The 23864-nt window shown below is 36.2% G+C and overlaps 1 protein-coding gene across 2 annotated transcripts; it reads left to right on the top strand.

Annotated features, from left to right (window-relative positions):
- The first annotated feature begins 1585 nt into the window (after window positions 1–1585).
- PNPT1 (polyribonucleotide nucleotidyltransferase 1) lies at window positions 1586–23864 on the top strand. 2 transcript variants are annotated; one of them, XM_085326067.1, is made up of 29 exons: window positions 1586–1830; window positions 2688–2748; window positions 3053–3127; window positions 6174–6279; window positions 7381–7430; window positions 8042–8105; window positions 8186–8233; window positions 8915–9028; window positions 9294–9480; window positions 10080–10131; window positions 10484–10541; window positions 10694–10790; window positions 10881–10983; window positions 12482–12552; window positions 13147–13183; window positions 13902–13968; window positions 14056–14145; window positions 15223–15276; window positions 15387–15496; window positions 16532–16603; window positions 16697–16760; window positions 18173–18256; window positions 18602–18685; window positions 19661–19767; window positions 19855–19910; window positions 20481–20559; window positions 21715–21762; window positions 22121–22279; window positions 22864–23864. In XM_085326067.1, exons 1-28 carry the CDS (start codon window positions 1619–1621, stop codon window positions 22274–22276), a joined length of 2406 nt encoding a protein of 801 aa, XP_085182193.1. In that variant the 5' UTR covers window positions 1586–1618; the 3' UTR covers window positions 22277–22279; window positions 22864–23864. The 2 variants fall into 2 exon arrangements, with proteins under 2 accessions (XP_085182193.1, XP_085182194.1); XM_085326068.1 differs by lacking the exon at window positions 1586–1830 and having other exon boundaries at window positions 2687–2755.

Below are 23864 nucleotides of genomic sequence, written 5' to 3'. Positions count from 1 at the left end.
TCTGTTGAATCTCCTCAACATATATATTGTTTTTCTCTTTCCACATGAAATGCTACTGTGATGTATCTTCTTTGCTTGTGAGTCGTAAATATTTTGGCTTTCCCATTTGATATCTTATTAAAGTGCTTTTAAAGCCCTAAGTAACCACCTTTGCTGCTCAACAACATAAGGTTCATGTTGCTCATGTCTTTTGTGCTATATGAATGTTTCCAACCACTCCTTTATCACTCTTACAAAATCAAATACATTGTTACAGCACTAATCTTTGAAGACTTATTTGCTGTGAGCTAGAGAACAGCAATTTTAATGAGTAATAATGACATAAAAATCTTTCAAAACAATCTTCTGTTTGACAGCAGCAGAGCAAATGTGAATTCAGGAAAACATGGTAAACATTCTTGCTTTGCCACTTAATATATTTTTGTATCAAAATAAAACTGCACCAATGAATTCTGAATCTGGATAAACCTAACTCCTTTTGCCCAGGCCAAGTTTGAAGTTTCTGGATCACTTGTCTTCTGATTTCTATGACTTGCCAAAAGATAAGAAATATGTTGGCACAGAAGAAAAACTATTACTTGGAATGCTCTCCCAGCCAAAGAATCTGGTTTTTATAAATACAGCTTTAAGAGAAAAATCCTTTTAAGAAAACACATAAAAGATTTGCAACCCACAAGCAGTATCAAAATAATATTAGAGTGAAACTAGTAATAAAYTACATTATTTATGAAGTCTCCCCCAGATTTAAATTCTTGTTAACTTCAGATAATAGATGAATTTTTACCAAGTTTTAAGCCTGCATGGACCTCACTGAAGGTGTGACCAGATCTCTGTGCTCACATTACTGTTCATTCATGCTCAAAGTAATTAGCTCTTTTGTATCACACAACTGAGCAATAATTTAACTGTCGAAAGAGTAACGAATATAAAAGCAAGAACGCTACCCCACAAACCCAACAGCCTGTCTTATCCTGAGCACCCAGCTGCACACAAGTGTTTTAACCAGTGAGCATTTGCAATACGCAGTTTTAACTGTTGCGACCTTGCACTTTAAAGAATATTTTGACAGAGCCGGCTTACAAGACTGTTCAGCATCGTTATTTCTGCTTCACAGAGGAGGCAGCCGAGGGCTAGGGTCACCTGCTCAAGGCAGGTCCCGCGGAGAGATTCAGTACTTGAGAGGGTCAGGAGGCTATATTACAATTCCTGAGCATTCATTGTTTTTTAAAAAAAAAACAAGAATAGAGGCGGAATAGCACCTTCGCGGGCAGAAGCACCCCCAAAATGCGTCTTTCCCCCAAGCCTGAACCCTCGCTGAGCCCAGSCACCCTCCCACGCCCAGCGAGGGAGACAACGAGAACCTTCCGGAAGCGACACCGGATGTGAGCGCACTCTGAGGCACCGGTCCCTTCGCGGCCGCCGTAACCTGGCGGCGCCCTGCTAAAGGTCGTGGGCAGGCGTTCATGCCGCGGAATCGAAACCAGTGCTCGGGCTCAGGAGCCAATCGGCTCCAGTCTTGCTGCCGACAGCCCGCCCCGCCGGCGCCCCCGAGAGCCAATCGGATGGCGCGTTGCGGGGAGGCCGCCATTGGCGTGACAGCTGCCCCACTGCCCGCGTGATGGCCGCTGCGAGCTGCCGTGGTGCCGTGCTCGGCGGTTTGGCTGTTGGCGCCTTTAGCGGCGGGGCTGGTGCSCGCCGCAGCGCCATGGGGCGGGGGCGGCGGCGGCGGCTGCTGCTACTGGGCGGCTGGCTGCCGCGGCTGACGCCTGCTCGTGGCACTGTGGAGAAGGCCGGGCCCAGCCGGACGGTGGCGGTGGAAGTGGGAGGCAGGTAAGGGCGCCCTGGGGCAGCCGGGCTGGGTTGGGGGAAGAAGCGTGCCGAGACTGGGGCTGCCCCCTGTGTGCGGCTGAGCTGTGGCGCGGCCTGAAACGTTGAAATTTCCAATCGCGGATGGAGGCAGGAAGCCCTGATCCTGCAGCCAGGCGGCATGGCCCTTCGGCTGCGTGCAGAGGGCATCCGGAGGGAGCGCGGGCAAAGAGAAGCTGCCGCTGGAATTCTGTGCTGCTTCTGCAGCAGGTGAAGAGCAGAACCCATTTCTTTCTCGTTCACGTCTAGAGAGAACATACTCTGCAGTGGTTTTCTAACTGTGATGGGAAAATGTGTTTTGTGGGTGCATGAAACGTAGTTTCCCTTTTTTTTAATGCAAGTATACCGTTGTGGTTTTTTGGTGTGCATATGTAYTCTCTAGTAGCAAGACTTGAAAAATAAACTAGAACAGGGTTGTTCATTTTCCAGTGTAAGGCAAAGCTTTTTGCCTCATCACTGATATGACTCTAGCTGACATCTGAAATAAATGAGTTTTCATGTCTGGTAACTCATAGTCACTGAGTTCCTGATACTGATGGTGGTGATGGAGATAAGTGACTTAGAGTTGGGCTGGAAGCCGTGTGTGTCTAAAGGCTTTGCATCAAGGTGAAAAAAAATAAGGAGTTTTGAGGCAAAATTTTATTAAAGTACAGGCATTTGGTCTCACGATCACAGAGTTTCAATTTCCACATCTAATAAAACTTCTTGTATCTAGTGTTAAATGCAGCCACTGTCCTTTAGTATAGATGTTGAAGATGGATGCAGGAGTTATTGGTAAAATGATCTAAATTCATCAGTAACAGATTATTTCTTTCTAATAGGAAGATGGAATTGTCCTCTGGAAAACTTGCTAGGTTTGCCGATGGATCTGCTGTTGTTCAGGTAAAAGGTATATGTATTCAAAAAATTGATGCAACTTCAAAACTTTTGTATCTTATATCTTAACATTAGAGCCTATTAAAGGAATACAGAACCTCAAGTGCAAATCAGTCCCTAATGAAGGTACAGCTCTCTATTTTGTATGAAAAAATCTTTTTGTAAAAAAACTATTGTGAAGCATAAATTTATGTGGCTGCCTTTCGGCAGAAAATGCTCTGAACTAGAGATCTAATTTGTAAATAAGTTTAGAACTTAAGATAATACTTTGGTTGCAAATAATTTCTTCTTTTTTTTTTTTTTAATCCAGCTAGGTGACACAGCAGTGATGGTCACAGCAGTCAGTAAAACAAAGCCTTCTCCCTCTCAATTTATGCCATTAGTGGTAAGTACGAACAACAGAACTTATTTTCGTAGATCCTCTCAGAATAACCAAGGTTAAAAGGGAGCTCTGGAGATTATCTAGTCCAACCTTTTTGCTCAAAGTTGGCTCAGCTAGAGCAGGTTGCCCATGACTATGTTCAGTCAAGTTTTGAGCGTCTCCAAGGATGGTGACTCTACAGCTTCTCTGGGTAACCCGTTCCAGTGTTCAGTGATCCTCATAGTAAATTAATTAATTAATTAATTAAAAAAAATCTTATGTTGAGATGGAATTTCCTGTATTTCAGTTTGTGTCCATAATGTAATTAAATAATAGTATGGAAGCAGAATTTTGGAGTTGTCAGATACTAGTTACATTTATTTTGAAGTAAATAACAAGAAATGTGTTGCTGCCACCTATACAGATTTATTTATTCGAAGGTATTACAAAGTCATTTCTTATTTATAACTTTCATGGATGACAATTAGAGCTCTGCATCTAGATACAGGTCTATGTTAGCATTGGAGTAATTGATTCACGGTGAAGTAGTTGGTGTGACTAGAATTCTGTAGCAGGTTAATACAGACTYGTAGATAAAGACAGGCACGTGTGGGACAATTGTCTTTATGTGAAGGAACAGCTCAAAAGTATGGAGTGTTTTGGAAGCAGCAGCTTGGGGTGTGAATCAGAGGAGAGGCTGGTACAGATGATGTTACAGTTGAAGTTTATTGTGAGATGAAATGAACACAGACATCTTCAAATGGCTTGAGGAAGGCTCCACAGATCACAGGCCCTAAATTTTGTGGGGCACTTCAGGTTCTGTGACATCTGCTTGAAGGGCGGCATATTGAGGCATGAGCAACCCAGGAAATTTCTGGAGAGTGTTAGGAATGACTTCTTAACCCAGGTACTAGGTAGGCCAAGAAAGGATGATGTTTTGCTGAATCTGCTGCTTGTGAACAAGAACAAACTGGTCAGGAATGTGATAACAAATGGCAGTCCTAACTGTTGCTACCATGAATTAGTGAAGTTGAAGATGCTGAGTGAAGTGAACAAAACAAGTCACAGAGTACAGGCTTTTGACTTCAGAAAAGCAATACTAAAGTTATTTAGGCAGCTCTGGTAGACAAAGTAACTGAGGAGAGCTGACAGGTCTTCAAGTATGGCCTTCTCCAAGCCAAGGAGCAATCTATCTTTATGCTCAGGAAAATGAACAGGCATGTCGGGAGACCAGCTCATGACTGAGCTGCAGTGCAGAAAGGTAGTGTGCAGAAGTCAAGCTACCGAGGAGAAATACAGAAATACTGCCTAGACATGCAGGGGTGATGTTAGAAAAGTCAAAGCTCAACTAGAGCTGAAACTGACAATGTCAAAAGCAACATGAAGAGCTTCTGCTGATGTGTTAGTATTGCTGCTGAATGGGGTGGGCAATTTAATGACAACTGGACGCAGATAAGGTTGCGATAACAATGCTTTCTTTGCCTCCGTCTTCACAGACGGTGTCTCCCAGGCCTTTGGACCTAGAGACAGGATACAAGGACAGGACTCTACAAAGAGTAGAAGAGGATCTAGGCAGAAAACTCTTGAGAAATCTTGACCAGAAGCTGTTCTCTGTGATTTTGAAAGTTGGTGGAGATTGGCAAGGGTATGAGGTCCCTGTAGCTAGAAGAGGCAAGTGTGTATCCATTTTCAGAAAAGACAGTAAGGACAATCTTAGCAGCTGCAGACTGGTCAGCCATAATTCTGTCCCTTGGAAAATCATAGGAAATACCTTTTGGAAGGCATTTCAGGGCATATGGAAAAGTATGTGATTAGGAATATCCTACAGAGATTTTTCAAGGGTAGATAATGCCCGAGCAACTTGATTGCCTCTTGTGATAAAAAGGAGTAGATCTGTAGATGAAGGTTGAGCAGTGGATGTTGTCAGCTTTGATTTTAGCAAGATTTTTAATAGTTTGCCACACTGTCCAAGTTCATACATTATAGTCTAAGGAGGTGAAAAACTGGTTGGATTACGGGGCTGAAAAGCTAATGGTTAACGACTCATAGTCTACCTGAAGACCCAGTAAAAGTGCTGTTTTTCAAGAGGTCTATCCTGCAATGTAGTCCATTTAATACTTTTATGAGTGACCTGGAATTCATGCTCATCAAGATCACAGATGACACCAAGCTTAGGGGGGTGGGATCAATATGCTCAGGATCAGGCCTGGTTTTCAGAGGGACCTAGAGAGTTTGGAGGAATAGGCTGGCAGGAACCTTGTGAAATTCTGTGAGGATAAATGTAAAGTCATGTGTTGGGGGTGGACTGACGCCCTGCAGTGGTCCAGGTTGGGGGCTCAGTGTCTGGAGAGCAGCCCTGCTAAAGAGGACCTGGAGATCCTGGTGGCTGGTACACTAAACATGAGTCAACATCGCACCCTGGCAGCAGTGAAGGCCACCAGCATCCTGAGCTGTATCAGTAGAAGCCCAGCCAGTGTATCAGGGGAAATGATTGTTCCCTGTTACTCAGTGCTCATTAGACCACATCTGTAATTCTGCATCCTATTTTGGGCCCCTGGTATAAGAAGAGATCAGTAAACTAGAGTGCAGTGAAGGGCCTCTGAGGCTCTTGGAGGCTGGAGCACTTGTGCTCTGAGGAGAGGCTGGGGGAGCTGGACTTGTTGAGCCAGGAAAAGAGAAGGCTTTGAGGGGGGATCTAATAGCAGCCTACCAGTACCTATGGGGAAATTACCAAAAGGCAGAGCCAGGCTCTTCACAGATGTGTGCAGCAGAAGGATGAGAGAGATAAAAGTTGAAAGGTTCCAGTTGGATATAGGGAAAACTTTTTTCAGAATGAGGATGATTAAGCATTGGAACAGGTTGTTTGAAGAGGTTATGCAGTCTCCATACCTGGAGGTTCTCAAGATCYGACTTGACAAAGTCCTGAATGATGTCTGGATTCAGTATATACCTTGCTCTCCGCAGGAGATTTGACTAGAGACCTCCTGAGGTGTCCCTTTGAACCTGCATGATTCTGTGACTGTGAAATTAGTGATGTTTTCTTTAGGAATCCCTATTTTGTTCCTGAAAGGTTGACTATCGTCAGAAAGCTGCTGCAGCAGGAAGAATTCCTACAAACTATTTAAGAAGAGAACTTGGTGCCACTGATAAAGAAATTCTTACCAGCAGAGTAATAGGTGGGCCAAAACATTTTATCTACAGTGGTTTAAGATTTTTTTTTAATTATTTTATAATATCCTCATGAATGTTTATTAAAGAGTAGTAGTTTTTAACTGTTTACAGAGTTGATGGCTTTTGCAGAAATACTAGAAGACATGCTTGCAGTTTCTTGTTAAAGTATATTAGGATTCTTTCTTAAAATTGTAAATGAGCTGGGGTTGTATGTGTATAGTCACCTCTGTTGAGATTATTGTTTCTAAGATTTCATCCTAAGGAGATGTTAACCTCTGTAGTTGCTCATTTGTCAAGAGAGGTGGAAAAGACAACCAAACTAAATTCTGAAATACAGAGACAGACTAACTGGCTGGTGTTTATACTGTATATATGACTGGTGTGTGTGTGTATACATATGTGTGTGTATGTATAAAATATTTATGGTGTTCTCTTCCTCCTGATCCTGTTCGARAAGTCATCTCAATCATGGCTAAAAAACTTTCATCAATGAGATAATACCTTGAAAGTCAACATTTAGATAAAATTAATGTCATGTACATCGGCATTTTAAGGCAGCAATGAAAAGAGTTAGGGCAAAGAACAGTCCACCAGTACTGGGATGCTATATAGAGTTGTATTAGTACACTACAGAAAAAAAATAAAAGAAAATCTAGTCGTCATGGAAGTAGTGCAACATGCTGAACATGACTTGCTTTTATTGAACATAGCTTGCTTTTATTGCTTTTTATTGTTTACCTTTCATTTTGAAGATTGTCTCATGTCTCTTCATTGAAGATATTTCTGATCAAATACTATTGAATAGATTATTTGTATTGTAAAACATGGAAGATTATTCTTTTTTTTATCATGTTTAATATAACAAGGGATATCTCCACCCCTACTCCTATTTTTCTCCGAATGCTGTTGAAGTTTTATAGTTGACTAAACTGAATTTCCCTCTGGATTCTCAGCCTTTTCTATTCTTTTTTTTGTTTGTTTGGGCTTTTTATTTAAACCATGTTTTCAGTTTCTTGGGATAATTTTGTGGGGTTTATTGTAAAAGGAACCAAATACCAGCTACTGAAAACTGAATACTACTTACACTTTTAATATTTCTTCTGCAGATAGGTCAGTTAGACCCCTCTTTCCAGTAGGCTACTTTTATGATACACAGGTAAGTCATGCTCACTGTTCTTAACTGCAGCTACCTTTTAGAATGGAAAACTTGGGCATGTCTAGTGAAAATAATGCACGATGCAGATCTTATTTTAAGAAAAACAGTTTTTATTAGCATCCTGGATGGACTTGCATTTTGAAAACCAGCATGACAGAGTAATTCTGCATTTCAGTTTGTCAATTCCTTGTCTCAGAGTATTTTTTATCATGTGCTAGTTCTCAAATTTTGTTGCAGAGGTATAGGAGACAAAATTGTTTTCTGTACAATGGAGGAAAGAAAAGGCTTAATTCTTAAGAAACTTCAAAATACTCACAGGAACTCTATGTAGACTATAATCAGACATCCTTCTGTTCACTTTGTCTTCACTGAAAGCATTAATGAGACTTAGAAAAATTTTTAAGAATGTACATTTTGCTTTGGTTTTAGATGTCTGAATAGCAGGCTTTTTTCGTGAGCCTTCTGGTTTAAATAACTGAGCAGATTTTCCTTTTGTAGTGTAAGTCTGTATAAATATGAAGAATGTTGTATTTTATTTTCCTTAGCTTTGTATTGACACTTACTAAAAATTCATGGCTCAAAATTATTCATTGTCTTTTATCTTATGCCAGATCCTTTGTAATCTTTTAGCAGTAGATGGTGTCAATGAGCCTGATGTTCTGGCAATCAATGGAGGTAAGAATACTGTTAAAAACTATTGTTTGTAATTTAATATAATCCTATTTTTAATACATTTTTTTTTATCTTTATTCTAGCTTCTGCTGCACTTGCATTATCTGATATCCCATGGAATGGTCCTATTGGTAAGTGGAATATTGAGTGACTTAAACATAATGGAAAATTTAGATGACAGTTCCTTTCCCTCCCCCACCCCTCCCTTAATAACTCTAACGGCCACTAATTTTTGTTTGAAGTACTGAAAATCATCTTTAAGGTGCATGGTATTATTGCACTGGAAAGAATTACATTTTCTAGAGTAAATGCACTGATATGAGGTTTTATAACCTAGAATTAATTATCTAATACACAGATCAGTAATGTGAGAATTACTTCCCCTCTGACAACCTTCCTTAAGTTTTCAGATTTTTGGAGAAACTTAGTCTAGAAGGTCATTGCTTAGAAAGTGGCTGGATAAGAACATTTTTTCTGTAGGAAAACAAGAGCTTTATGTCACTATGAATATTTTATGGGAAGAGAAACTATCTGGCAGAGAAAAACTGTTTAGTTGTTTTTTTGCTGTATCTGCCTTATTTCTAGAAAATCTATTCTCAACTTAAAAAAAAAATGAAGACATTTATATAATAGTACTCCATTTTTTTAAAAAAAAGTTTATTTTGTATTGCAGATTTGTTTTTAATATATAACTAATATGCTAATATTTTAAAGCAAATTCCTATCTTTCCTTATTGCTTTTAAAGGTAAAATTATGCCCAAAAGGTACTTCCATATTATTGCAAAAATAAGTTTCTGGAATTTCTTTGTAGGTGCAGTAAGGGTAGGCCTGGTTGATGGAGAAACTATTATCAATCCAACTCGAAAACAGTTGTTGTCTAGCACTTTAAATTTAGTTGTTGCTGGAGCCCCACAAAATCAAGTTGGTAAGTAACTTAATTATGAAAATGTATTGAATGTTTAGTTTGAAAATGAAATAGATGCCTCTTTATAGATATTTTTAATCATTGAAATTTGTATCTTTGCTCAGTAATAGGTRTAAGCAATAGTGGTGAAGCAGTTTTTTGTTAGGTAAATTAAATTGCATTATATTTCTGCAGTATGATGTTAATCAGTATTTTTGTGGTTGAATATCATAGCTACTGAAAAATATAATAGTAATTTATTTAATTTTTAATTTTCCATTAATAGTTATGTTGGAGGCAACAGCTGAGAATATACTGCAACAAGATTTCTGTCATGCCATCAAAGTAGGGGTGAAACATACCCAGCAAATAATTCAGGGAATTCAACAGCTAGTGAAGGAACGAGGCATTGTCAAGAGAACTGTTCAGAAGTTATTTGTTGCTCCTGAAGAGATTGTGGAATGCGCAAAAAAGTAAGTTCAGAAAAAATAAGTCAAATTTAAATTGTGTTAAAGTGATTCAGAATGCTTTTTCACTTAACCCTTGTGAGTCAGGAATTTAATGATCTGTGATCAGATAGTTTTGAAATTTTTTGTTTGTTTTAACAAAACAGTGTGTTTTGAACATTTAAAATTTCTTATGGCTTTTTCCATAGAAAGTTAGGAACACAGCCTCCAGCGCTCTCTTTTTATGCCTACTGAGAAATACAGGGCAAAACAAGTATCCTGAAAATGCTGTAAGTTAATATGCTGCTCCTATGGAGTGGTGGCAAGGGGAGCCAAGATACAATGGCTTGTATGAGATTTGCTGTGGAAGTGATAACCTTAGGGACATAGTATGGAGCAGGGGAGCAGGCAGCAAAGACATTGGTGCTAATAGTGTCTAAAAATACCAGAACCTGGTACTTAAAGAATGCTTAGACTATACTTTAATACTATGGACTATACTTTAATACTGAAACTATACTTTAATAATAATGTAAYGAGGAAAAAAAATGATTCCCAGAAGAAATTAATTGTGTAATTGTTTTTAAGCTGTATATTTTCAAAAATTCTATCTCTTCTTCCAAAAGATTTGCTTTTAACAAGATCTATGCAGTGTTCACAGATTTCAGCCACGATAAAGTAAGTGCTGTCATAAGTAATATCTTTTAAAAAATTCAAATATGATTTAGTATCATAATGAAATTGTAGTAAAGATTTAATTTCTTTAAACTAAAGTTAATAAAAACTTCTCTTAGGCTCTACATATTATATGTATAGTAGCAATAAAAAATATTTTGTAAATTCTTTTCTTTCCAAGACAATACTTGTTGCAGTTCATTATTGCTCTTTGTTAGAAGTTATGTGGAGGTCCTATTTCTTTTCTTTCTTTCTTTTTTTTTTTTCTTTTTTTTTTTCCTTCCCAATAAAGAAAGATGAGGGAAAAAAGGGTTCTGCCCTATAGAGTTAACTGGTTGAAAATCTTGTGCTCTAGGTTTCTAGAGATGAAGCAGTTAACAAAATAAGACTTGAAACAGAGGAACACTTGAAAGGTATTATTTTCTACTTTCTTAATATTTAGGAAATGCTTAGACTAAATAGCACTTTAGAGTTACAGTTTGTTCTTTATTGGCCATGTTATTTTAATAAAAGATATATGAAGTTCATTTTCCAGCTTTAATTCCAATTTGTTTTTCATATCCAGAAAAATTTCCAGAGGCTGAGCCTTATGAAATCATGGAATCTTTTAATGTAGTTTCAAAGGATATTTTTAGAAATCTTATTTTGAATGAATATAGAAGGTAAGTATATCATACTCAAAAAAGTTACTTCTGACATTTTATCCAAAACTCTAGTTTCTTTGATCTCATAATTTGCCCTTATAACTTCAGGTGTGAYGGAAGAGATTTGACTTCCATCAGAGATATTAGATGTGAAGTAAACATGTTTAAAATGCTTCATGGATCAGCATTATTTCAGAGAGGTCAAACACAGGTAACGTTTTTAAACATCAGAAGTCTTAAACATAATTATTAGAAGCTGACAGATTTGTGCTTTTTCCTGTGAAAAACTGAAATTTTCTTCTTTTTTTTTGTATGTTCAAATAATAAAGGCTAGAAAGCAGTCCTCATACAGGGTAGTCAAAACTGGACTTTCTGCTATTTAGATACAGTTAAAAATATCTGAGTCCCTTAAGACAGTAGACAAAACTTAGCTGCTTGCTATATGGACAGTAGAGATGTCAGTTCTAAGCATATGTGTCCAGAGAGTCTGGTAAGCAAAACCGTATCTTCAGGCTTTCTGAAGAATGTCTGGTAACCGAAGTTTTAAGCTACAAACATTTTTTGTGTTTTGTTTAGATTCAAGGGTTCAGGATTTTTTGATTTTTATATCCTGGGAGAAAGGGGAGATATTTGAGGGGAAGTGTTTGTGTTGTGTAGTGTTGGGGGACGTAGGTTGTTTTGGATTTGAGGGGGTCGGTGGTTCTGTTTTGAGAAGGGGGATTTCTAATTCAGGATGACTTACGGCAGAATTGGTTGTTAAAAAGTTCAAAATCATATCTTATTCATCCCTGTATGAGATTTTAGGTTTTATTGTTAAAAAGAAATTTGAGACAAAAGATAATAACTTTTAATGTAGAATATGCTGTTCTAAAGATGAATAGGATAATATGGGTAACTCGATTAACTTGGTATCATCTGCTTTATGAGAGCTGTTGCTATATAGGGCAATGATAAATTGTGCACATGAGATAATAAATCTTTTAAGAGGAACTTTATCCATTCAACATATGTGACCAGGACTTGGAAGGAAAATAAAACACAAGGTCAGATTAATGAGATTTTCTTCCTTCGTTCCTTCCCAAAAGTATGAGAGTCTGTTTCTGATGTTGGATGGAGCATATTAAGATTGTACGCAAAATCTGGTCTTACGTTTTTGTAGCTCTTTTTCCTAAAAGATTGCCAGCCATTGGTCTTACTCATTTCAGGGTATATAGATGGTTGCAAACACTGATTTATTCCTCGGTTAATCAAATTGTTGTCCCTTGCTTATCCCACTGAGAATAGCACGTTCTCTCAATCCATACGATAGAGCAGTTGTGTCCTTTCACGCAATGTAGTTGTGTGAATAGCCTGCATCTGGCCCTTAAATGAGGTAATTTAGTTTCTTAATGAAGCAACTGTTACTGATGTTCTAGGCTCCTAACAGATCAGGAAGCAATAAATCTGGGAGGTATGGGGGTTGATTTTTTGTTTGTTTGTTTTTGTTTTGTTTTGTTTTAGTGTGAGTACTTGTAAGGCTGTGTAATCTTTATGGATTATGAATCAGTGTGTGTGAGGTTTCTTTTTTTATATAAAAAAAAATTTGCACGTGATAGATGATAGCATAATACTTGTTGAAATCCTTCTTTTTGACTTGTCATTATCAGTCTGAGAMGTTAGAAAATGTGGAAGTGTTGAAGAGCAATTTATTTTCCCTCTTTTTATTGTAGGTGCTCTGTACAGTTACATTTGACTCATTAGAATCAAGTGTAAAATCAGATCTTATCTCAACAGCTGTGAGGTATGTGTGTTTTTCTGGTATTTTGTCAGTAGTTTTAAAAAAAAGGGATGCACATTTAAATACATTTCTTGATTTGAGACAAGTATATATATGGAGAGATTAGCTTCTTGTAGTATTTGTCAAGTACCACAAGACTTGACTCTTAAAGAACTTTTTTGAGCACAGATTTTTGTTGTTGTTAATCAAAAGCTGTTCAGTACTTATGGAGATGTTTTTTGCTTATGTCACTGAGTGCTTACTGCAGCATATGCAGTTCTCTCTGTTAAGGACACTGCTGTTCTTTAAGCTTGTCTCTTCTTCCCTTTGGTTTAGCAGAATCATCATAAAGCACTGATAGGGTCTGTTCTCTCTGGATAAGCTGTTTAAGTGGCTACAATTAAAGTGTGACAGTTCTTTATAAACTATGCTTTTAAATTCATGTACTACAATTAAAAAAAAACTTTAGGAAAAAACATGAGTCATTAGCAAAGCTGTTAATTCACTGTGGTTGCTCTATTTTTATATTATATGTATTTTTCAATATAATATTATTACATATAATATGTGAGATTGGTAGTTGCTAGTTTTTGACATGGTCTTATTTTTATTTGATAGTGGAGTAAAAGATAAAAACTTCATGCTGCATTATGAGGTGAGAGTTTTAATGTGTCAACTTTCTGCATGATGCTTCATGTCTTGATTTAAAACTGAAACTGCTCACTTCAGAAGATCTCTAGGTGATTAGCTAAAATTTATTAATTCTAGTTCATATGTGTATTTATGCTGCAGCTTATGAACAAAAGCCCCGATTTTCTAAAAAGCATTAAGCAATTTGTAAATTGCTGTTTCATACAGCTTTTTTAGTAATATTGGATTTTCTCCTTATTGTTAAGRATAGGTTAGTACTGAAGGAAAGATTATACCAGCTCTTTTAACTTTGATAAACTCTTTTAATGTTCAGATAACATACTAAACCAATAATAAATAAATGCTTTTCCATCACTGTCCTCTCTCAGCTTTTGGAGCTTGCTTGAAGTATTTCATACGGTGCAATAGGCATTACCTGAATGATAGAAACGCCGTTTTCATCAGAAAACGGTTATTTGACAAGTTTTGACTGCAGTAAGCCTGATGTCTTGTTCGTCAGCTGCCTTGCCAACTAATTATTTTCTTTTGTTCTGTGGAGTTAAAACATTTACTAAGTATTACCTAAAGTTTATCTTGATTTGCAAGCTACGTGACTGACAGAAGTCATTTAGTTTTTGATATTTTTGTTCTTTTTTTCATGACATGCACAAAAATTTGAAGTTTTTTTTTAATGAAAAAATACTGGTAAACTTTCTGTACACTTTTTTCCTTTTTCTTCATAGTTTCCTCCTTATGCAACTAATGAGATTGGCAAAGTTACTGGTGTGAACAGAAGAGAACTTGGACATGGTAAGTTAAGACTAGAGAAGTTTAATGCTTTCAATTTTAATATTTTGTCTGTTTTTATTTAAGGATCACTTTGTATTTTTAAAACAGGTGCACTCGCAGAGAGAGCTTTGAAACCAGTTATTCCCCAGCATTTTCCCTTCACCATACGAGTTACTTCTGAAGTCTTGGAGTCGAATGGTATTATGATTTCCTTACTTTTAACCTTGTGCTAGAGACCAAGTCTGCCTTAGTTTAACAGTTGAGTTCTAGACATCTTAGCTAATTCTTTTCATTTTCAGACTTCTTAATCTCCATAACTCTATTGCCTGAAGTCCTTAAAATGAAAAGGATGTGTAGATTCACAAATAGTGGAGCCTTCTTTTAATTCATGTAATAATACATTATCGGTAGGAGATGTAAACATAAATTGGAGGTTAACAAAATCACATTTGGGGGTATTTTCGTGCTAGAGTGAGGAATAGATTGAAATCCATTCTTCAGTGTTGACTACAACTGGTACCCTCATTGATGTAAAGATAATTTCTGCTGTCTGTGTGTGTGTGTTCTTTCCCATCTCTCTGGACTGGGGGAATACTATCCATTTGACCTTTCTGGTTAACTTGGAAAGGAGAAAAGGAGCTGAAACAATGTTGTTTTCCTGTTTTTATTCTATTAGTCAGGCGTGCCTGGACCTCTTGCCAGCTGGTTTAGAATCTAGCTTCAATGTATTTGTAATCAACTGGGGATCCATGGGTTTCAGGAGAAGAATAACATTATCTTCTCCTGTATCTGCCCTGAATAGGGGAACATATACAGAGGGGATAAGGGGAAGGAACGATCTCCCTGACACCTACGTTACAGGTTCCCCTGCGTGGCAGAGCTCTTTGAGGTCCAGATCCCATTTTTTAACACTGCGGTGGGATCAGATGTCTAGGAGAAGAGATTGGTGAAAAAAGGGAAGCAGTCCCATTTGTAGCTCCCTGCTTCCTTGTCCAGAATATTGAGAACTAATCCTGATATTTGAGATTTTTGGCATTGATATCCTGAAAGAGTCAAAGTGTTTTACCCATTTCTTCCCAGAAATATTTCTGATTCAGAAACTTACTGGCAAAATGCGTTTATTTTATTGTAGTATGGGTATTGCTGCATCATGTCTTCTGGCTAGCAGCAAGGTTAATTTTCAAACTGTCACTGAAGAAATATCACTGGCAGGTTTCATTTCAGCTGCCTCTGATCAATACTTAATACTTCCTCCTATGTATTCTAACTCTGTAGGATCCTCTTCGATGGCATCTGCATGTGGTGGAAGTTTGGCATTAATGGATGCAGGTACAAAATGTGGAACTTATGCAGAGGATGAATTAAATTATGTGTTAATGAGTTATAATTTTGGGAGTGACTAAAGTTTATAAAAATGTATTTTTAATTACCACTATTAGGAGTTCCAGTATCAAGTGCAGTGGCAGGTGTAGCAATAGGTCTTGTTACCAAATGCAATCTGGAGAAAAATGGTGATCTTGAAGATTATCGTTTGCTGACAGACATCCTGGTGAGTGTTTCTAGCAAAGTTGTTGGGTTTTTTTGCTGCTTAATCCTGTAAAATCCTGTTAATTCTGGAACACACACTATTGGAAATACTGAATAGTTTTGCATTCTCTGTTTTGTCTCCCAACTTCCTCCATTATTTCAAAAAATCTTTATTGAACGTCCAGTCATGCATCTTAATTTTGTGTCATTACTCAGTCACTTCTTTTAAGCTCTCATAAACTGTTTCCAGTTAATTTCATCTTTTCTATTTGGAAGAAAGAGATTCATAATTCCTGAATACATTAGTTTTATCTACTACATTTTGTGTCTAATCATTTGAATGACAGGGTGTTAGTGAAGCTTACACTTGCCTTCACCATAGCTAGAAAATGAATTCTGAATATCCACTGAAGAACTTAGGTCTGCATGTGTGTACATACAGCAGGATGGGAGTTAAGATGGTAGAGGCAGTGCCATTACAAATGGGCTTTGTCCTTTCTCTGCCTATTCCTGTTCAGTGTTGCCTTCTTAGCTGTACCAGTTCAACCGTTTATGGAGTTCTCTGCTGAACTAGATGAAGAGATGATTTTAAAGTAAGCACAAAGAACCTTTCCTTGTTTGCTTCCTCTATATCACTATCCGCTCCTATAAAACACTTCACAAAAACAAACAAAATACATTGGAGAGCGAATAAGCAGTTGGCAAAGTTGCTGGGAAAAATGCACATTGTCATGTGCGTTGTCATCTGCTGCTCCTTCTGTTGGCAGCTACTGATGATACAAAACTAACTGCGGCAGCTACTGATGATACAAAACTAACTGCGGCTTTGTTGTTCAGAAACTAGTCCACAAAAGCTGTTAGAATATGGGGAAAGAAAGGCACAATGTTACCTAGGTACAGTGAAAAAAAGCTAAAGAAAAACATTTGAGTATTGGAAGTGATTCCCAGTCTGCAAAATTATTCTATGGCTTATTAAAACCTAGGATATACTTTTAGTATGGTGTGGATACTGGCATAAAGTTATTCCAGTTTGTTCTCATTCTCTCTGTCCTGGTAGGGAATTGAAGATTACTATGGTGATATGGATTTCAAAATGGCAGGAACTAATAAAGGAATAACTGCCTTGCAGGTATCATAACATTAAATCTTTTTAAAGTGAAACTTGCAGAATCTCCCTAAAAAAGCTTTATATATTGATGTCATGTAACTCTTTTCACCTCAGGTTGATCTAAAACTACCAGGAATACCAATGAAAATTGTAATGGAAGCTATTCAGCAAGCCACGGGTATGTCCATGTTTGTGTTTGCACCCATTTTATTAAATTATAAATTGTATTAAATTATTAATTTTGTTATTCTCATATTGTAAAAAGGCTGCTATTTTCAGAAAACCAGTATGATCTGAGTGTTGTACATCATATTTCAATATATGCACTTCATACAAAATAAACAGTGTTTTGAGTCAGAAAAGAGCATTCAATCTCCAAAAAGTCTGACCATTCCCAGCACACTTAACTGCCGTATTATCATACTTAGTGTCAATGAAAATATCTGCTATTCCTTGAGATTTGTTTTTATTAAAAGGAAAGAAATAATGACACATACAAAAGATGTAGTACTAAAGGTCGCCAGTTTAGTGCAATTCATTTTGAAGAATGCAATGAAGTTAGTGACATAGCAAATTGGAAAAAACCCTACTTATACAAAATAGCAACGTTAAGGTGGGGGCATATATGATGAAACATTTGCATACAGAATTTTGGAGTTCACTGTTATAAACACTTGCTATATTACTAAGCCACATCACACAAAAAAAATGTTGTCATGCTGTATGCAAACCATATGTGGTGGTGTGGGAAGTAAGGTTTGATTTTTGCTGTGCAGTAGAAAAGCAGTAAGTTGGCTATTAAAAATAACCTCCAAAATAACTTTGAAGCAATTTTTGACCATTTCTTAAATGTCTATGTAGCAGCGAGTTCCAGGAGTTAAAAGTCCTTTCCGTATCATCTCAGGGAGCTCATGGTTAAGATCAGCATGGGCTAAGAGGTAGCAGCTAGATACTCTATGAATAACACAGATAATTTTATATATATATATATATATATATATATATGTATATATATATGTATGTATATATGTACATGTACAGCTGAAATATTCCAGAGGTATGTGAAAAGTTGAAGCTATGAGAATTAATAATGATTTAACTAGTTTTAAGAGACTATTTTCAACTTGATTGTAACTTAGCAAGATTTTAATAGAAAACTTATTAAAATATAAGAACTAGTATTTTCAATTCAAAGGTATATTGCTTCAAGCAGAGCAGCTAAAGTTACGGGCCAGCATAGCAGTAACTAATCAAAGTTATACTGTTACTCTTATCACAATTTATTGATTTATTTAAATAATAGCATACATTTCTGTGCTTCAGTGTAACATTCTAGGTGGCTGCATATAATCAATAAATATACTGCAGGTGAAGGGTTAGTACACACGGAACAGAGTGATATACTGCAACAAAGGTATACTACCTGAAAATGCATTAATTTACCATAATAGATTGTCAGATTAGGTAGGGTTAGAGTTTAAGAATGGATGCTTATCTAATTTATAATGAAAATGACGTAGCTGTATTTTTATTTTGATTTTACACAAAATTCTTCTTTTCTCCCTCCTTCTCTCTCCCCACTCCTAACAGCTGCAAAGAGAGAGATTTTACAAATTATGAACCAGACACTGGCAAAACCCAGACCTAACAGGAAAGAAAATGGACCTGTTGTAGGTAATATTGCTTGCTCGTTGATATGAATTGATGTCTTTTTTTAGTTACCTTTTAACAAAAAGCTGCTGATTAGAACAGCTTTTTCAATGAAAACTTGGTATATGTTCTTCCTTGTTCTCATGCTTGCTTCAGCTTACTTTTTATTTAGGACTTTTGAGATGAATTTATTTGTTCTATATTACCCTGAAAGGCAGTATTGCACCGTTTCACTGCATACTGGAAAGCAGAACTAAACTGAAGAGTCATGTGAAATTCCCCCTAAATCAGGATAGGTATACACGTAAATAATGGTATAGCTTAAGGGAATTTACACATCTTTAAATGTGTTTTTTTTTTTTTTCCTAGAAACTGTCCATGTTCCATTATCAAAAAGGTTACGATTTGTTGGTCCTGGGGCCTACAATTTGAAGAAACTTCAAGCACAGACAGGTTAGGCATTCTCACTACCTATGATAACTTATGCTAATGTTATATTAGCTTCTCTTCACTACATGAAAATTATTAATGTGTGATTTTAAATAGTAGGACTTAGTAGCACAGATGTTATTAATGCAGCTGTTACTGAATCTTAATGCTACCTTTATGCTCTTTCAGAATCTAGAAGTATCTAAACTTAAACTTTCTAAGCTTTTTTATAGACCACTGCCTGTAGAATTGGTACTTGTGGTTCTGTGACAGCATCCTAATAAGTAGAAAGGAAGAACTATTAATAATAGGGTCCTCTTTTAATTCTTGCCTTATGCTCCAGACTAAATATCAGTATTTGTGTTTGGCCTTGTCTGTTTAACTGTTCAGTATTAAGGACAACCTGAATTTTTACTATATTTTGATTTTTTTATATATGCTCACTTAAGCACTTAGCTGTGTAGCTGCAGGTTTGCACCAAACCAAAAGTTTGGCACACGTTGCAAAGGTTTTCAGGCTTATGGAAGAGAATTAATTGTGCATCTGGGGACAATCCTCCATACAGTGTTAAAGAAGAAATGATGTCAAGCAAGTCTGATCAGTTATGAATATGTTCAAGTGTAGATCAAATCTATGCCACTTCCAAAAGTCATTCTTAAAAATCTAAATTGCTCAAGAATTTTTTTTCATATCATTAAGGGATCATAACAATTTTGCAAATGTGAAAGCTTCCATGTGGAGCACAACTTTGTCCAGTTATTTGGAAAGCATAGCTGTAAAATGGTTTCTGTACAACTATATATGAAGCTGCCCAATGCCTAATCCTAATCCAAAGAAGAATATTTGAAATTATTAGGAATCTGAGAGTTCAGCTGATCTGTGCTGAATAATTTTGCCCTGAGCAAGTCTTTAGTGTGGATGGGAATTTTCTGCTTGCTGAAACAACAGCACATCTAAAGTGCATCTAAATCCTTTCATTAAATAAATTCTTCTTCTAAGGTGTAACTCTAARTCAGCTGGATGAAGAGACATATTCTGTGTTTGCTCCAACACCTAGTGCTATGCATGAAGCAAGAGAATTTATCCGTGAAATCTGCAAAGATGACGTAAGGACAGACTTTTGCTGTTAGCTTTTTCTGGTTGCATTTTGTGAATTTGTCTTACTGTGTTTTTGTTTTGCTTTTTCCCTATAGCAAGAACTTAATTTGGAATTTGGTGCAGTCTATACAGCCACGATAACTGAAATTAGGTATGAAAAGTGCTCTGAACTTGAGGTAGAAGTAGAAAATATTTATTTATGTAAATATATTCTTGAAAAATAGATACGTTGTAAAACAACTGATTTTTATAGGATGACAAACTCATGCTCGTCACATTGGCACCTGCATCATTCCTGGTGGTATTTTCTGCATTGAAAATATTGTTGTCTGTCTTTAATGAAGCTGTTTATATTTACTGTATCAGAATGTCTGTAAAATTTAAGGCTTTTTTTCACCTTTGTATCTTAGAGATATGGTGGGAATTTACTTTCTTTTTTTTTTTTTTTTTCCAAGGGCACGTATTGGATTGAGATTACATGCACTTTTGAACATGATGCTTATTTGAAATGTAGTGTCCTGAAATAAGTAATTTCCATCCGTTTGCAATTGAGGATAAATATGCAGGCATCTTGTGGTTACTTAGAGGATTTAGAAAATGATGAGTAAAACTTTATTGAGGAAATTTTATGAATGCTTGCTTTGGGATCAGCATTCAGAATAAGCTACATACAGACTTCTGTTGATGTATTTTGGAATAACCATTCTGTTTTCTGTTGCAGAGATTCTGGAGTAATGGTAAAATTATRTCCAAACATGACACCAGTGTTACTTCATAATTCACAACTTGATCAAAGAAAGGTAGTGTTTACCTAAACAATTGTAAACTAGAAACTTTTAAGCAAAATTATTTTATTTACTTTTAATCAGTTCTCATTAAACATGGTCTACAGTAGCTATAACAAGTATACTGGAGTTCTAGAGTCTATTTTCGTATTAAAACCTTTTTAGATTAGCAGCATCTCACTTTTTGTTTAGCCTTGGCTTACCCTGTACTTAGAGCTGCATGTAGCTCTGTCTGTATGCCAGCTACAGGCTTATTATCAATGCTTTTATGCACATCATCAAGTTCTTCATGTCTGTAATACCCTCTGATATGTACGTATATATATGCCAATTGTTCATTACTTTGTGTTTAGCCACTTTAGTCCATCTAGAGTTTTCTGAAAGGTAGCATAAAAAAMCCTGCAGGCTTAGGTTTTGATCTGTTTTTGGAAACCTGATGTCATAGACTGCTAGGAGAAATTCAGATTAGTGACAGAGGCACTGAAGAAAGGATTGAGTGGGTGCTGGGAAAATATGTACGTGCGCTGTTGGTAGGAAAACATGGAATGACTTGAGAAAGTTAAAAAGGTGGATTTTAACAGATGCAGATGTGATTTTAGAAGTGATTTAATGGTAAATTGACAGTTACATTTTTGATCATGTACTTTATCTATATACATGAGCCATTAATTAAATTCCTGCTACAGTCTCTCGGCATGGTAACAAATAATAGATTGGTTCCTGATTTACCTGTGAACTAGCTGCCTCTTCCAATGGATATTAGTAGTTTCTAGCATCTATTAATGATTTCTGGTTGGTTGTCTGTATTCTCGTAACATCATCAACTTTGCATGGTGAATAGAAATACTTTACTTTAAAAGTTTTGTCAATTTCTGACTGATAAAATACCTCAAGGCAGAATTCCTACCTTGCTTATTTATAGAATGATCATTCAGATTAGCTATAACTACTTTTATAGCTACTATTTTATATAGCTACTGTTATTTTTGGCATTTTATATTTGCTGTTCACCATAACATAATGCAAATGCAAACATGAATTTATAAGTATATTTTTAACAGATTAAATTTTGTAGTCTAGTTGGAAGATTCACTTAAATGCTTATATATTCTTTTACATATATTCATTTACACTTAAATATTTAACTTTCTCAAAAATACTGTGTTCTAGATTAAACATCCTAGTGCCCTRGGATTAGAAGTTGGCCAAGAAATTCAGGTATTTGTTTCTTTTCAACTTTAAATTGCTAACAAATGCTGCTCGTATTTTAGTATTTGAGTGAATTTTTAATTTTGTGTTTATGAAGGAAATACTTTGGCATATCAGATTTCCTTTGTGCTGGTTAAATACATGATCATTTCAAATCATCAGTTTTATTTATTTAATATCTGTTACTATCCATGCACCAAACTGACTTGRTTGAGCAATATAGGCTAAATAGTGCCTATTGTTTATGATATTTTAGTGTCAAAAGAAACCTAAGGAAAATGCTATTTCCTGCTCTTTAAATTGATCATTCTTGTACGGCAGTTTAACATAACTGTGGAGTTGTGAAAGTGGTATGTTTTCTTAACAGGTTAAATACTTCGGGCGTGACCCAACTGATGGTAGAATGCGTCTTTCACGTAAAGTTCTTCAGTCGCCAGCCACAACTGTGCTGAAGACTCTTACTGATAAAAATAGTATTGTCATGGGAGGTGCAGGTCCACAGTCATCTAGTTCATCCCAGTGACTGGTAAGGCCATAGAAACCACTTTACACCACTCAGTACTGCACTTTGTACTTCAGTGATGTACAAATACTGCTTGCCAGAACTGCTGTTTCCTATGTTGTAGGTGTAAAGAGCTTGATATTATAAAATTAGTTCAAATGCCTGGATTCTTTCAGGCATCCTAAACAGTATATTTTCTCCAAAAAAACCCTAACTTGTTAACATAAAGCGGATAGGTAAGCATTCCCTCTTTTCTCCCTCCCCTAGTTAAGGAAAAAAAAAAAAAAGAGAGAGAGAGGCAGGAACAGCGTGGGAAAGGAAAAGAGAAAATAAGCTGCTTTTTGGGAACTTCTGAGTCAACTACTAGAATGCCCAAAGCTCCCCTAAACAGGCATTTGATTCTATAACAGACTTAAGTTTAGACTTTCTCCAAATCTATCATATGCATTTTTCTCCACTTAGGAAGCCACTAGAATGGGAAGGTGTCTGATGGTAAAATTAAGAGAAATTATGCGATGAGATTGACAAACAGAATTGCCACATACCAATGATAACTTAATAAAATTTGTATAATTAGTTTCGTAAAGAGTACTTTCTTTCTCTTTCAGGAGAAGAGGCCTAATAGTTCATGGAAATATAAGCAATCTTCACTAGAATCTGCGGATGGATGATAGTGAATCATGTTTTTAAAACAAGCTATTTACACTTCAAGGTGATATAGAACTTCAAAGTCTTCAAACAGATTAAAAACATCTTTAAAAAAATAGAAAACAACAACCAATGTTCTTACCTTGTATAACATGAGTGAGAATTTAAGAACATGGAATTGTATAGACTGGAGATCAGATTATTTATTTTTTAAATACATTTCAGTGCTTAAGATTCGTCTTGTTACTATCTCAAAATAAAAATACAAATATGAGAGAGAAGTATTTAACAGTTGTTTCCTTGGAGAAGGCGTGACCAGCCAAAGCATTTCTGACATTTCAGTGTACAAGATTAAAAATTTGAGCAAAAGGTAAAAAAAACTCACAAGAAGTATCACCTATAACATGACATTGTTTCAGATAAATACATCAATAACTGTCATAGTGTTAACTTTATTGATGCTAAAATACCTAACCGAAAGGGAGACAAAACAAAGAACCTGGCTGAAACCTAAGCATTTATTCTGAGACCGTTAACACTTAATTTCAAAATATATAATAAAAACACTAAGATTAAAATAATTGTTTTGGAATAAACAATTGATATGATAAATCCTCCCCCAAAAGTTTTCYACTCTGAATGCCAAAGTTCTTCTATTTGGTTATGTTGTATCAATGGATTCACCAGTCTCTTTTACATTTCAAAATGTTTCCCAAGGGCTCATCAGAATTACTTGTTTTTCTACTGAGAGGTACAGACTTTCAAAATCAAAAAGATATTCCTCCTCATGTTCTCAAATTGGTAGAAAGGCCTAATAAGGAAATCAAGTTCTCACCTGATGGCAAGCGAGCTCTGGACCTCCTGACAGAAAAAATGTGAATGTATAGTAAGACTTGTTTTGCCTTTTTTTTTTTTTTTTTTTAATTCTAAGTTAAAATATTAAAAAAGGACTGGCCTACTA

This window comes from Rhea americana, unplaced genomic scaffold (assembly GCF_003343005.1).
Source record: "Rhea americana isolate MKP2758 unplaced genomic scaffold, rheAme1 scaffold_127, whole genome shotgun sequence".
In the NCBI taxonomy this organism is placed as follows: Eukaryota; Metazoa; Chordata; class Aves; order Rheiformes; family Rheidae; genus Rhea; species Rhea americana.
The sequence above is the reverse complement of the archived record's forward strand: the minus strand, read 5'-3'. Positions and strand labels throughout refer to the sequence as shown.